We start from the raw sequence: 13,464 nt of genomic DNA, 5'->3' as shown, positions 1-13,464 counted from the left end.
AATGGTTCTTTGCCTATTAATTCATTCTTATTTAGGTTTTTGAATTTTATGGATTTGTTTGGTTTTAGGTAAGTGAAATGTTTTATGATGCCAGCAAATCTAGTCCTTGGTGTCCAATTAGTGTTCAAATATCCAGGTGTAAGAGGAATAATAATTCCTTACTTGAAAATTTTACAAGTGGCAGTGGTATCCTAACTAAGCAAATCAGGGTAGACTGTGCATTCCCTATGAGGGCAATATCACCCTCCAAGAAGTGAAAGGGTGGGGGAAAAAATCTTAATTACGATGGTCTGTGGCCCTTCAGAGCTCAGTTAGTTCAACCCAATAAAGTCATATTTTTTAGTATTTAATTTCTCTTGTTGGGTGTTCTTGGGTATGACTTGGGAAGCATTGGTGTTTAGCTCGTGGAAGATAAACAGGAAATATGCAATATCAGTGCTAAAAACTATAGTGCATAGATGGTTGTGACTAGAGGACTTTTGATTCAACACTTGATCCCAAAGTCATGTGGTAAGAGGTGGCAAAGTCATGTGGCAGGATGTCCCAGAGTCATGTGGTGAGATGTCCCAAAGTCATGTGGCAGGAGGTGGCAAAGTCATGTGGCAGGATGTCCCAAAGTCCTTTCATGTCTTGGTTGTCATTGGCTGACTGGTGGATGTTTTTTTAATTCATTCTCTTGCTTTTGTGTCTGACTTGGGCTTTGAGAATTAAATAAAAATAGTAAATGTTTTATTATTTTGTAAGTTATTTGGCCCATCATTAATTCTGTAAAGTGCTGAAAATAAAAAATGTCAGTGATGTCTGAGTGTATATCTCATAGCTGGTTGAATTAGAAGTCATTTTCTCGTATCAAGCAAAGGCATAAGTTCAGTAAAAATACTTTTAAGAAATTAATTTTTTTCTGGAAAAATAATACTTTTGAATGATTTTATAAAATATTGATTATATTTCTAGTATGTATTTTATGTGATTTACTAATTTTCATGTATAACTGGATACATTTTCATTTATATGAGCAAGTAAATTATATTGAAAGTTACTTAGCAAGAGAAGTTATAAAGTTAAATGTTAATTGCTTTTTAATTTTTTTCTTGTTTTTAGATAAAAATAAGAATTCTTCTTAATTTTTAATTTTAACTCTCAGCTTAAATGTTTTATTTGGCCATCTTGAGTAAAATCAGTAAGACTTATACTTAATTTTTTTTTTTTATGTATAAAGTAAAGATATACTGAAAGTACATGAGCAGACGTATAGAATCTGTGGAATTAAGATTTCATGGGGATGATAAGGAGAAAAGATAGTCTAAAAAGACTCCTTCTAGAGGTGAGAATGACGGAAGAGTGAGACACATACCAAGGACTGCTATAGTCCAAACTCCCTAGAATATACCATTTCCAGAAGAACCTTGAGATGGACGTTCTCAGTTTGCTTGGTAGTGGAGTTTGACAAAAGCTGGCAGATACTGCCAGTGGCATGGTCCGAGAAGACAATCCTAAGCTTGGTACTGCTCTCTAGCCTCCGTTTGCCACGTAGAGGGGGGAAAAGCTGTCCTTAGGATAGAAGGTGAATTGCTCCATTCTCAGCCATAGGCAAAGCTGCAGAATCCTCTTCTGTGTTGTTTTTTTTTGAAGGGCAGTACTCTTGGTTCTTCAAAGACATTTTCCTTGCTTTTCTGCCATGACCTTGGCACATTGTGCTTTCTTCCTCCACCCTGCACAAAGGGGAGAAAGACAACAGGAGAAACTTGACTTTTATAAAAGCAGCACAGACAATGCCATGCTTTTACAATATGCACGATATGTGGTTCTGAATTTAAGGCGTACTATTCAGTTTGTCATACCTTCTGATTTGTTGTTGAATAGACGTTAATGAGAGGAAGATGTGTGAGTGTGTATTTATTTGTCTTTATGTAGGGGATAGATGAGAGAAAGCTTTAGGAAACAATGAAAAACTAATGGAAATAAATGTTGGATCATGCTGAACTACATTTATCTTCATATGACACATGCATGACTCTTACTTGAAGTATGATGAAATATCTGGGGAGCTTTGTATTTTCTATTCTTTGTGTTGATAGCTTGAAATGTTTTCATTAATATTATAGATGTAGAGTTGGTATCGGCTTTTTATCACACATGGACGCATTTATTTAACCTTCTGGCCATACTCCTGAGGAAAGCCGCTCTTGCCTCTCTCCCGGCTATGACAGTGGTTCTGGCCAAGCACTGGGCAGCAGTGATCGGTAAGAAGATGCACTCATGAGGCCGGGGGTCTTTCTGCTACTCAAAATTAACATAATTATTGTTTACAGTTTCTATATGTGTATTCTCTAAAATTAAGTAATTATAAAAAATTAATTATATTTGAAAGAGAAACCAGGTATTTACTTTGAGAAATCTGCTGTGTTCTTGAGGCACCTCCAAAATGCATTTTTGAAAAGTTGAAACCCAGTTGAAAAAACTATAAAAACAAGGTAAGAAAAGTCCGTGGTGTTATGAAGAGACGTGTGGTAGGACATGATTGTAAAACAATGAGACAGATTCTCATGTGTTGGTGTAGAAACCAGCCTCTTTCCTGACGTATATACACTGTAAGTGGGTAAATCTACACCTAAATACTGTATATATGATAACATGGAAACTTACAATAAGTATAGTGCCTTGTCTGAAGATGTAAGGATTTTCTTAGAGTACAGAAATGCTAAGAGTGTAGTTATAGGTAATTATTTGTATAAGATGTTTTTCATATAATTGTTGCCTACTAGCATAAACAAATTATTTATTTATTTTAAAATGTTTATTTACTTTTTTTGAGAGAGAGCACAGCAGGGGAGGGGCATAAAGTGGGGGGCAGAGGATCCGAAGCAGGCTCTGTGCTGACACTGGAGAGCCCGATGTGGGGCTTGAACTCATGAACTGCGAGATCACGACCTGAACCAAAGTCTGATGCTCAAACAACTAAATCACCCAGGTGCCCCAAACAAATTAGTTTTTAATGTTTATTTATTTATTTTGACAGAGAGAGAAAAAGCAGGGAGGAACAGAGAGAACCTCAAGTAGGCTATGCCATGCTGTCAGTGCAGAGCCCAATATAGGGTTCAGTCTCACAAACCGTGAGTTCATGACCAGAGCAGAAATCTAAAGTTGGATGCTTAACCAACTGAGCCACCCAGATGCTCCAACAAATTATTCTTTTAAATAACTGCTAATTTTTGATGTAGTCTCTTAAATTTTAGCATAGCAAGAAGACTTTTTTTTTTTAACATAAATGCTTATAAATAACATTTATGTTACTTTTTAAAAATAACTAGTTTAAATGTATTCAAAATTGAGTTCTATTTTAAGTTTCCATGTTATCACCAATTTTTTTTTTTTCATATTTTACTTTCTCATTTGGTCGTTTTATAAATTTAGATGGATGATACATTTTGTGACCAGAGTGGTAGTTTTGAAGTAATATTTATAGGGAAATACATGTTCAGTAAGAAACAGAATTGTTAGTTGTTTGGACATAGGAGTTCTGAGTTTACCCTAATAGGAATAGCGTCCATTTAGAAATTGTTATTTTGTGAAGAGAGATTAAAACTGAAAGAGATTGTGTAATTGAGATTTTCCTACAGCCGTAGTGGGGAAATTAGTTTACCCCCTGATTCACTCATAATACAAAGCAAGGTCCTACTCATGTAGCATACCTACGCCAAGTGGTCAGATCTGGCCCGCCGCTCGCTCTGATAAAGATTTTATTGGAACACAGTCATACTTCTTGCCTGTGGCTGCTTATATACTTACGTGTTGCCTGTGGCTGCTTTCCTGCTACAGTGGTAGTGTTGAAGAGCTGTGACAAAGGCGTATGACCTGTAAAGCATAAAATACTCATTTCCTCTCCAGCCCTTCGCCTTCAGCCCTGCTTGAACACTGTTCACCTGACACGGTTTTCCTGGTGATAAAATAAGGACATATTAAATTAAAAATCTGTCTACAAAACACATGCATGGTAATATGGTGCTAATCAGAAATACCTACTGGTAAACAGCTAGGTTTGATAGTAGTAATGTTTATGGAAACTTAACTAATAAAAATGATCATTGCTAGTCCTTGTCATGGTGTTTTTCTTTGTTTTTAGTTTCCATCCCATGTGCTCATAAATATTTAAAACATCTCATGATCACTTTGTAACTTATGTTATCTATAACAGTCTTTTCTCAAACTCAAACAATATTTAGACATCATTTAAATGAACATAATTCTCATAAAGTGACACACTAAAATATTTTTCTTATGTTACTTAAGAGAATAAGAATTTCTTTAAGCCTGAATCTAGGTAGAAATTCTTACAGTTATAACTCTTATAAAGGTATAAATTCCAAATAATAGAAAAGTAAAACGTAACAAAATTATAAACCCGTGATACTCAGATTAATAAAATTAATACAACACATCAGATGTTCCTTTGATTAAATCAGTGCTCACAGGAGGAAATTAATGACTGATTCAGCGTAGATTCTTTTGAGTTGGCTTGCCTATTCTTTCTAATCTGTGTTATGTTTGCAAATTTGTTCATAACCACTCTTGTTCTCTATTTTTTTTTAAGTTTGTTTATTTTAGAGAGAGAGAGAGAGAGAGAGCAAGTGTGAGCTAGGGAGGGGCAGAGAGAGAGAGGGAGACACAAAATCCGAAGCAGGCTCCAGGCTCTGAGCTGTCAGCACAGAGCCTGACACGGGGCTTGAACTCACGAACCGTGAGATCATGACCTGGGCCGAAGTCGGACGCTTAACCGACTGAGCCCCCCAAGGCACCCCTCTTGTTCTCTATTCTGAACTGCCATGAAACCTTTGTTTCTACATCATGTCAACACTGCATACTCTTGTTTTAAGTACTATTTAGCATCAACTTGTTTGAAAACAGAAACATAATTACACAGTGATCTAGATAATTCAGAGTACAGTTACATTAATTTTTTTAGGGTAGCCCTGAAATAAAAATTAAAATGTTAAAAATTCTAGAAACTTTGTGGATCTCAGTAGACCCCAGAGGGATCAATATTCATATATATGTGATCCTCTTATTTTGGGACTTAGCAAATACTGTGTATATGTCCATTCGTGCACGCGCGCACACACACACACACACACACACACACACACACACCTTCATACAAAAAACAACCCATATAAAAAGAATGAAATGAAAATTAAATAGATCCCTTGATTGTGCTGTCTTAATATTGACTATTTTTAAACAAACACTAGAGTTATTCTCATGATCCTTATAACTACTGATAACTTTACTTCATTAGAAATAAAAAGGCTATAAACTTAATTACTCAGATCTGTCTGATTCACTTCTTTAATTTTGAAGTTATTTTCAAACATTTGCATATCTCTTTTAGATATGTTGTGCACTTGTGTGGGTTTGTCTATAACCTGCCCCACGCTGTGTACTGCCAGCCTGCAGTTCCTTTCTGTCCTCTTGACTGAAGAAGCAAAGAGGTGTCTCCAGGATAAGGATAAAACAAATTTATGCCACAGTCCATCAATCGCTTCACTCCTTGACAAAACTCAGGAAAATCAGAAATCTCTAGAACGACTTAATGAAGTAATTCTTCAGGTATGTGATTTCTTGGTCTTTCAAAATTTTTAGTGTTTCAGTAAATTGACTTTCAGTCTTTGTCTTGTACAAATCTTTTTCAATCATTTGAACTAAAAAGTGATTAATGTTCATTTTGACCATTTAAATAAAGGTATATGAAGTCAAATTAACAATCTCCTCTGTGTTCCTGGCCCTCTGATGTTGGTGGCTAGGTTCTTTAATGAAAATGATATACAAATTCAAAATGAAATAGTAGAAATCTAAATCCAGCAGTTCACCAAAATAGTGTGCCATGCCATGACCAAATATTATTATTACATTTATATATTATTTATATTTATAATAAATATTATTTATTCATTATAATAATTAATACATAAATGATCAATAATAAATATTTATTATAAATAAAATTTATAATTATAATTTATAATATTATATTTCAGGAATGCAGGTATAATTCATAATGTTTTGCCATTTTAAAGACATGTCTATGTCTCTGAAAATATGTCCACCTAAATGACATTTGATTTATATAAGTGAATTACATATATTTAAGGTAGTTTGTATATAGAGGTAGGTGGACTTAATTGGCACATTTGTGAGAAAATGCCACCTTTCTAAACCATGCTGCCTTTGTTATAAACTTACTTTCTGCACTCCTAAAACATGAACCAAGAATTTCGTTCATTGGAAAACACTCTAAAATCAGTAAAGTATGATTTTATAAATAGATTAACAAAAAAACTTTGAAGTGTTTCCTAAGTTGCATAGTTGTTTTTACAAATAGGAAATTGCTAGATTTTTCAGTATTAAGAATCCCTCTTTTTTTTTTTTTTCAACGTTTATTTATTTTTGGGACAGAGAGAGAGCATGAACGGGGGAGGGGCAGAGAGAGAGGGAGACACAGAATCGGAAACAGGCTCCAGGCTCTGAGCCATCAGCCCAGAGCCCGACACGGGGCTCGAACTCACGGACCGCGAGATCGTGACCTGGCTGAAGTCGGACGCTTAACCGACTGTGCCACCCAGGCGCCCCAAGAATCCCTCTTTTTAATAGTCATATGGTTTTATGATTTTCAACTTCTTGCTGAAAGGTAGAAAAGAAGTAGACTTTTGCCTTGAAGGATTTGCTTCCATTTCCCAGTCAGCCTGCCACATTTTATAGACAGAAGATTGCTCTAGTCTGCCGATTTGTTGCCGTCCCTTTGCTTCTTAGAATTGGGGGGTTTTGCCCCTTTTCTGCCTGTGGGAGTTATGGATGTACAGATCTTGCTGGAATGGCCACTTTTGGGTTTTGGGCAGCAGCCTCCATTATGTGGGAGCACTGGAGACAAGGCTGATAGAGGCAAGGACGGCTCTGGTCCAGCTCGAACCTGCCCCAAGCTTAGGGCTATTGTCAGACTCTTGTCTCCGTCTCCTTTGCCCAAGGGACTACAGTTACGTTCAGAGCACAGATAAGGAGCCTGATAAAGTTCCCACAACATTTTCTCCCATCTCCAGCAGCTCCTTGGGAAGCTGAGATTCTAGGGGGAAGAGAGCCCCACAGCATTGCTCGAAGTCACTTACTCTTAGGAGGCCCCAGCTTTTCTGTAGCTACTGCCTCCTTGCTCCACTCAGCTCAGAACCCAAGCTGGATGGCTATGTGCCAGTTATCTCATTCCCCATCAAAGCAACTGGCTTTATCTGATTTTGCATTTGAAAGCCTATTATAAGAGGAAACTCAAATTCACACTTTTTCAGTGGTCGCCCAGCCCCACTTCAAAAGCACAATTAATCTCCTAACTTTGGCTTTGGTGGGGCACCTTTCTCCTAGGCTCTTATGGACACACTTTCCCCTCAAGGAATGTAAGGACCTGTGGAGCCCTGCATCCGTTTCTTCCCCTCAGTGAGGGCAGTGCACCTCCCCCACCCCCTGCCCAGGCCCGGAATGCCCTGTCTCTCTGGGAGTCTTGAACGCAGCCATGACCATGGGTCCTGCAGCCAATCCTGGACCAGGTGAAATTGAAAGACCTCCAGCTAGGCCAAACCAAATGTATTTTACTTCCCAGCTGTTTTTCTTGTTGCTGGTGCTGTTTCAAGAAATCATGATTAGGCTTGTGATAAATATGGGTCCATGTTGGTTGATGAACCAGATTAAAATAAATGTATGTAGTAAAAATTCTGTGCCACAGGAATTTTCTAAATTTACCTTGCCCTTATTTTTCCTTAATATTTTGTAATACTGTTCATTGTAAAAGTTATCATGTATAATCTTTTGCTGTTACCTTCTTGGCCAAAGAAAATGAGGTACCCTAGAGCCACAGGGCATCTCAATGATTTTCCTAACGACTAGCCAATTTTCCTCTCCATTTCTTCCAAATTACAAAAGACACAAAGTATTCTATGTGGATATGGATACTTTAACCAATTATAATAACTGTTTTTCCTAATAAATCATACTCTTCTTGTTCATATAAACAGTAGAATATGAATACATGACATTTGTTAGAAGGACACAAGCAAGTTCAAGACAAAGAAAGTAAGGAAAGGAAGTGCCTGACGTGAGATGGGACATTTATTAACGAGCTTTATTAAACTACAAACACTATGTTTTCTTTGCTCTGCCCTATATAAAGATATGTGAATTAAAATGTTATTAAAATGTGAGTTATGAAACAGCAACACATAATGATAAATTACATGTTTTTTAATATACGTGAATGTAGGCTATGGGTTGTGGCAGGTTTTATACAAAGGAAAGTAAACTGCACTCTTTAAATTATTGGAAGAAATAGTATACTAAAATCGTGACCTTCGAAAGTTTATTTCAATTATCTGTAAAATCTTACTCAGAAATATTAGATGTGTGACCTTAAGCACATCACTTAACCTCTTGTGATTCAGTTCTTAAAATGCCAATGCAAAAGGAGAGAATTGTATTAAGCTTTAGCTGGTGCTAAAACTCTCCATCCTCCTCATACATTATTATGTTGTAATTTCAATTAAAATGTTTTGGCAGAGAATCTTTAAAACAGCTGCTTTATCACACTCTCCCACAGAGGATACATGTTAAAAGTTTGCATTTGGTATTTGTATCTTAAATAATGTACAAGTTTATTTTTTCATAATTCTAATTTGAGGAGGTTTGAGGGTTTGAATATGCTCTGAGAAACTATTATGTCTTTTGACATATATGTCTTACAAATGTTTTGACCATGGAGACCATATTATCTTTTGACCGTAACGTATTGAACAAATATGACTTAATGGTGATTTTGCCTTACCTAGTGAGATACTCAGAATGTTTCATTTGCAAATAAATGTGGATCACAAGATTAATACAAATGCTATAATAATAGATTTTGCTCATAATTGAGATATTGAATTAATTTTACTCCTTGTATTTGGTCTGATATCTAAGGGTAGTAATGGAAGGAAACAAAAAAGTCTTATTTCACATTTTTAGGAGATATATTTTGCACTAGTGTTTAGTGAGCGGTGAAGTTCAAGAGTAAATCTGCTGGCGAGAAGAGCTTATCTATTTGAGATACTGCTGTGTCAATCAAGGAGTATTCTCTGTAATTTAAAAAACCTGTTCTTTATATCAATGCTTTTTGGAAAGAAAGCAAAAAAGTCTTGACCTGGAATACCTAGATCACTTAATGTATAGAAGGAATTAGATCTAAATTGGGGAGGCGCAGGGGCGCCTGGGTGGTTCTGTTGGTTACACATCCAACTTCAGCTCAGGTCACGATCTCTCTGTTCGAGTTCAAGCCCCGCGTCGGGCTCTGTGCTGACCGCTCAGAGCCTGGAGCCTGTTTCGGATTCTGTGTGTCTCTCTCTCTCTGACCCTCCCCCGTTCATGCTCTGTCTCTCTCTGTCTCAAAAATAAATAAACATTAAAAAAAATTTTTTTTAAAAATGGGGGAGGGGCAGAGAGAGAGGGAGACACAGAATTGGAAGCAGGCTCCAGGCTCTGAGCTGTCAGCACAGAGTCCAATGTCAGGCTTGAACTCAAGAACCACAAGATGATGACCTGAGCTGAAGTCGAATGCTTAACTGATTGAGCCACCCAGGCACCGCAAAAGAGCATAAAATTTAAGTAAATTACGTTGAGTCCTGATTTTCTTTCTTTCTGTGGTTGACAAAAAGACAAACTGTTTCTTGCTCTGTATCCTCCTCCTCTTTTGTGTGTCTGCATCATCCAGTAGCTGGTGTCTGTCCCTTCAGCTATCTGACATGTAATCTTAGCCTCCCCCTTCTTGTCTCCAGGGCTTCTTGTGCTTTGAGCCCCGTGCTCCTGCTCTGTGCACAGATGCTCAGAAGGACTTCTCAGTCTGAAATAAGTGCTACATGGAAAATTACAGAAATTAAATCCTCTACTCTGACCTTTGGTGTATGTTGAAAAGTATGTGGATTTACTATAGGTTAGACCTGCTTGTTTTTTGTTTGTTGTTAGTTTTTGGCTTTCATATCTGTTTTTCTGTGTACACATTTTAAAGTGCCTAACAGGTTTACAAGTTTTATATGCAAAGTAAAAGACGTCTTCCTTCATTTTCCTCTTCTTAGAGGCAACTGTTCATACCTCGTTTAGCTGATTGTTTAATAGTTTCCCTTCCGTGTCTCTGAATAACATGCTTGTATTTGTCTATCTTGGTTATTCCATTGTGGACATTATCCGTTGACTTCCTGCCTTGGAAAATGAGACTTGAGTTCCCTTTCCAGGCCCCACCCACCTACCTGGCCGCAGTGGACTCCCTTCTCATTTCCCTGCTCTCCTGTATCTTCACGGTGGCTAGAGATGAGGCAGCATGGGGTGGTACATCTGTGAAAATGCTGTGCACGGTTGAACTGTGTTGCAGACAATGTCTCCCTTTCTCTGCCTGCACAGCTTCCTTTTTTCTTAGAGGTAAATTGTATTATTTTTAAATTTGCTGAGTTTTCTGTTATCACTCATTAGCTCCATGCTCTTTGCCAGCAATTGAATGTCCTCTCAGTATATTCAGAAATGTCAGAACTTCATTAGCTTCGTGTTCTAGAAGCGGTCACTCCCAGTTCCTTCTGACCTGCTTGGTGTGCAGTGAGATCCTGGGGTCTCCATTCGCCTTCCTCCTGGGGAATTCCTGCAGTCTCGCGTCTCCCGTGTTCTCCTTTCCTGCTTCACTCCTTCCTTGGATAGTCTGTTCTCTAGTCGCTTCCAGAACGAAGGTGCATAAGCAGCTTTTTCGAGGTCTAGACATCTGAGTCTTTTTCGACCCTTACGTTAAATTTATACTTCAGTGAGAACTGTACATTGGAAGTCCTTCACTTCAGAATTGAGAAGGCCTTGTCTCTCCCCTTTAACTTCTCATGTTACTGTAGAAAAGTCTGAAGCCATTATGATTTCTGGTTTCTCTCTCCTGGGAGTGTTCAGAATCTTTTTTTGGTCTTCAGCATTCTGCATTTTCCTGATGAAGTTTCGGGGGGGAGGGGATCTATTTAATCTAATTTCATCTAATTGTGCTGGTCTCTCTTGAAGTTCTTTCCATCTGACAGCCCATCTACTTCGTGTCTTCTATATGTTTGGGACTCCTAAGTTTTCTTCTTCCTACATGGTCTCTTTTCTTCTCTTTTTTACTCTTTATTTTGATTTCTGGTTTCTGGTTAGGGGATTTTCTCTGGTACATGGTAATGTTGGTTGTCTCTGCATTTAAAACTGGGGGACTTAAAGTAGACTGGAAGCCCTGGGCATCTGAGTGGAGCCTGTCAACTGCAGGCTGTACTGTGTAAGGCGATTGGGCCGGGGCCCTTTGTGGCCTGCCTTCTTGAACTTACCAGATTCCCTAAGAATCTCTCATCTCCTGCCTGGAGCTGAAAAGCCAGCCGCCAAATGTTTTGTGGCAAAGCGGAAGGAAGAGAGCTGAGGTCTTAGAAATTAATTTGCATGTATCACTTAATCCTTCCTGTTTTCAGTGTAATACCCTCACTTGGAAATATGCCTCATTTCTGTCAGTTTAGAACCCTTCTTCTTCTTTTTTTTCATGTTTATTTTTGAGATAGAGAGAGAGAGAGAGAGAGAGAGAGACAGACAGACAATGAGCAGGAGAGGGGCAGAGAAAGAGGAAGACATCGAATCTGAAGCAGGTTCCAGGCTCCGAGCTGTCAGCACAGAGCCTGACCCAGGGCTCGAACCCACAAACTGCGAGATCTTGACCTGAGCCAAAGTCGGACACTCAACCGACTGCGCCACCCAGGTGCCCCAGTTTAGAACCCTTCTAATTCATCCTGTCCAGAGACTAAGTCTCCGGTTTCTTATAAGGGGTGGGGAGGAAGAGTGGCTTGGCTGTGCAGAGATTGGCAGGTGGTGGGCAGAATCTGTTCATTGAGCTGCTTCTCAGAGTTTTTTCAAACAGTCCTCCTTTGCTCTCACTTCCAGGAGTACCTGCTGCTCAATTCCCTCAGCTGTTGGCAATTCACTGTATGGACAGGGGTGGTATTCTGTGTTCTCAAGCCTGCTGATGCATTTGCCATTCATCTTTCTGCTTGCTAGTTTCCAGACTTGTCATGTGAGTGAGTGAGCCAGTGAGCAAGTAAGTGTGTGAGCGTCTGAGTGTCTGTCTGTCTGTCTTGGTGTTTAATCCCACTTCTATCATTTTGATGAGATTTCATGCGGGAATAAAAGACACATCTATATGAACAACTGGTTCCCTAGAACTCTAACTTCCTTTTTCTCCCTCAAATCTGCACAGAGTAGATGAATCATATATTTCAATGAGATCAGTTTGGTTTTTCTCAAAACATTAATACATGAAAGTGCACTAAGGGCATGTATATGAGAGCAGCTTTCTTGTTAATGGTGAAGATTAAGCTTATAGACAAATTAGGATTCTCATGATTAACTATAATGATTATACTCCAAACAAATTCATTATCCTAAATAATTTGCTGCCTTTTTCCTCACCTGCTTCATGACTATGGAATGTGATCTTTGCCAAGCATCCCTGGACCTGGGCATTTAGTATCTAACTCGTTGGCCAAGTAGGGACCTGCCTGGTTGGAGGCAGCAGCCTACGTGATGAAACCACTATTTAAGATGGAATCACTCCACCCATGGTGGTGGGGCTGGAAGGGCCCCCACACTCTGCAGGCTCCTCTAGGGTCACATTGCCAAGTATAGGTCAATCAGGAAGAGTGAAGCTGTGTCTGTGTATTTCTATAGTTTATGTAAGATTGTATCATTTTGAGTTTAATACTGGACCATTGAAAATTACTGGTAGAAGGAAAAATCATGAATTTGAATTCTATCTAATATTTGTAAATCATATGAGGAACTTCTAGATTCTTCACCTGGAATTTGTGAACTCTTTGAAACTGTAATTAAAATTTATGTGAATATCCACATGACACTCTTAACAGAAAAGATCTCACCTGAATGTTCTCAAGCCTTTAGAGCTGCAGCACCCAGTAAATGGGAAATATAGAGCGGAGAAGACAAGTTCACATCACAAGCAGACAGACCCAGGATGTGGCGCGTTCTAGAGGATGACTTGTCTGGTTTACTCAACAACTCAGCAACAGAAGGGGAATGGAATGGAAACCCTGGTGGATGGGTCGGGAGGTGTGAGAAAGACAAGTGCCTAGGTTTAGGAGATGCGCACATGTGGTGTGAGGGCTTTTATTCAGTGCTGATTCCAGTAAACCAACTGTGAGGAGACATTTTTGAGACAAAAGAGAAAATGTGAATTTGGACTGGATATTAGGTTGATACCAACAAATTATTGTTAAATATGTTAGATGTGATGATGTTAGGCTTTCTGGTTATATATATTGGATATATATATTGGAATATGACAGTATATGATATTTAGTATTTACTAGAAATTGTTCATCCAAAAATTTCCAAAAAGTATGGGCG

The 13,464-nt window shown here is 38.4% G+C and overlaps 1 protein-coding gene across 2 annotated transcripts in view; it reads left to right on the top strand.

Moving 5' to 3' along the window:
- The window catches only part of RTTN (rotatin), a 165,003-nt gene that overhangs the window by 127,863 nt on the left and 23,676 nt on the right, over positions 1 to 13,464 (top strand). For both annotated transcript variants that reach the window (XM_043559072.1, XM_043559071.1), the window contains exons 39-40: positions 2,106 to 2,243; positions 5,390 to 5,607. In XM_043559072.1, coding sequence (XP_043415007.1) covers positions 2,106 to 2,243; positions 5,390 to 5,607 — 356 coding nt within the window. The remainder of the gene's footprint in view (positions 1 to 2,105; positions 2,244 to 5,389; positions 5,608 to 13,464) is intronic.

Source organism: Prionailurus bengalensis, chromosome D3 (assembly GCF_016509475.1).
Source record: "Prionailurus bengalensis isolate Pbe53 chromosome D3, Fcat_Pben_1.1_paternal_pri, whole genome shotgun sequence".
Classification (NCBI taxonomy): Eukaryota; Metazoa; Chordata; class Mammalia; order Carnivora; family Felidae; genus Prionailurus; species Prionailurus bengalensis.
Note: the sequence above shows the minus strand (reverse complement) of the source record. Positions and strands in the feature narration are given on the sequence as shown.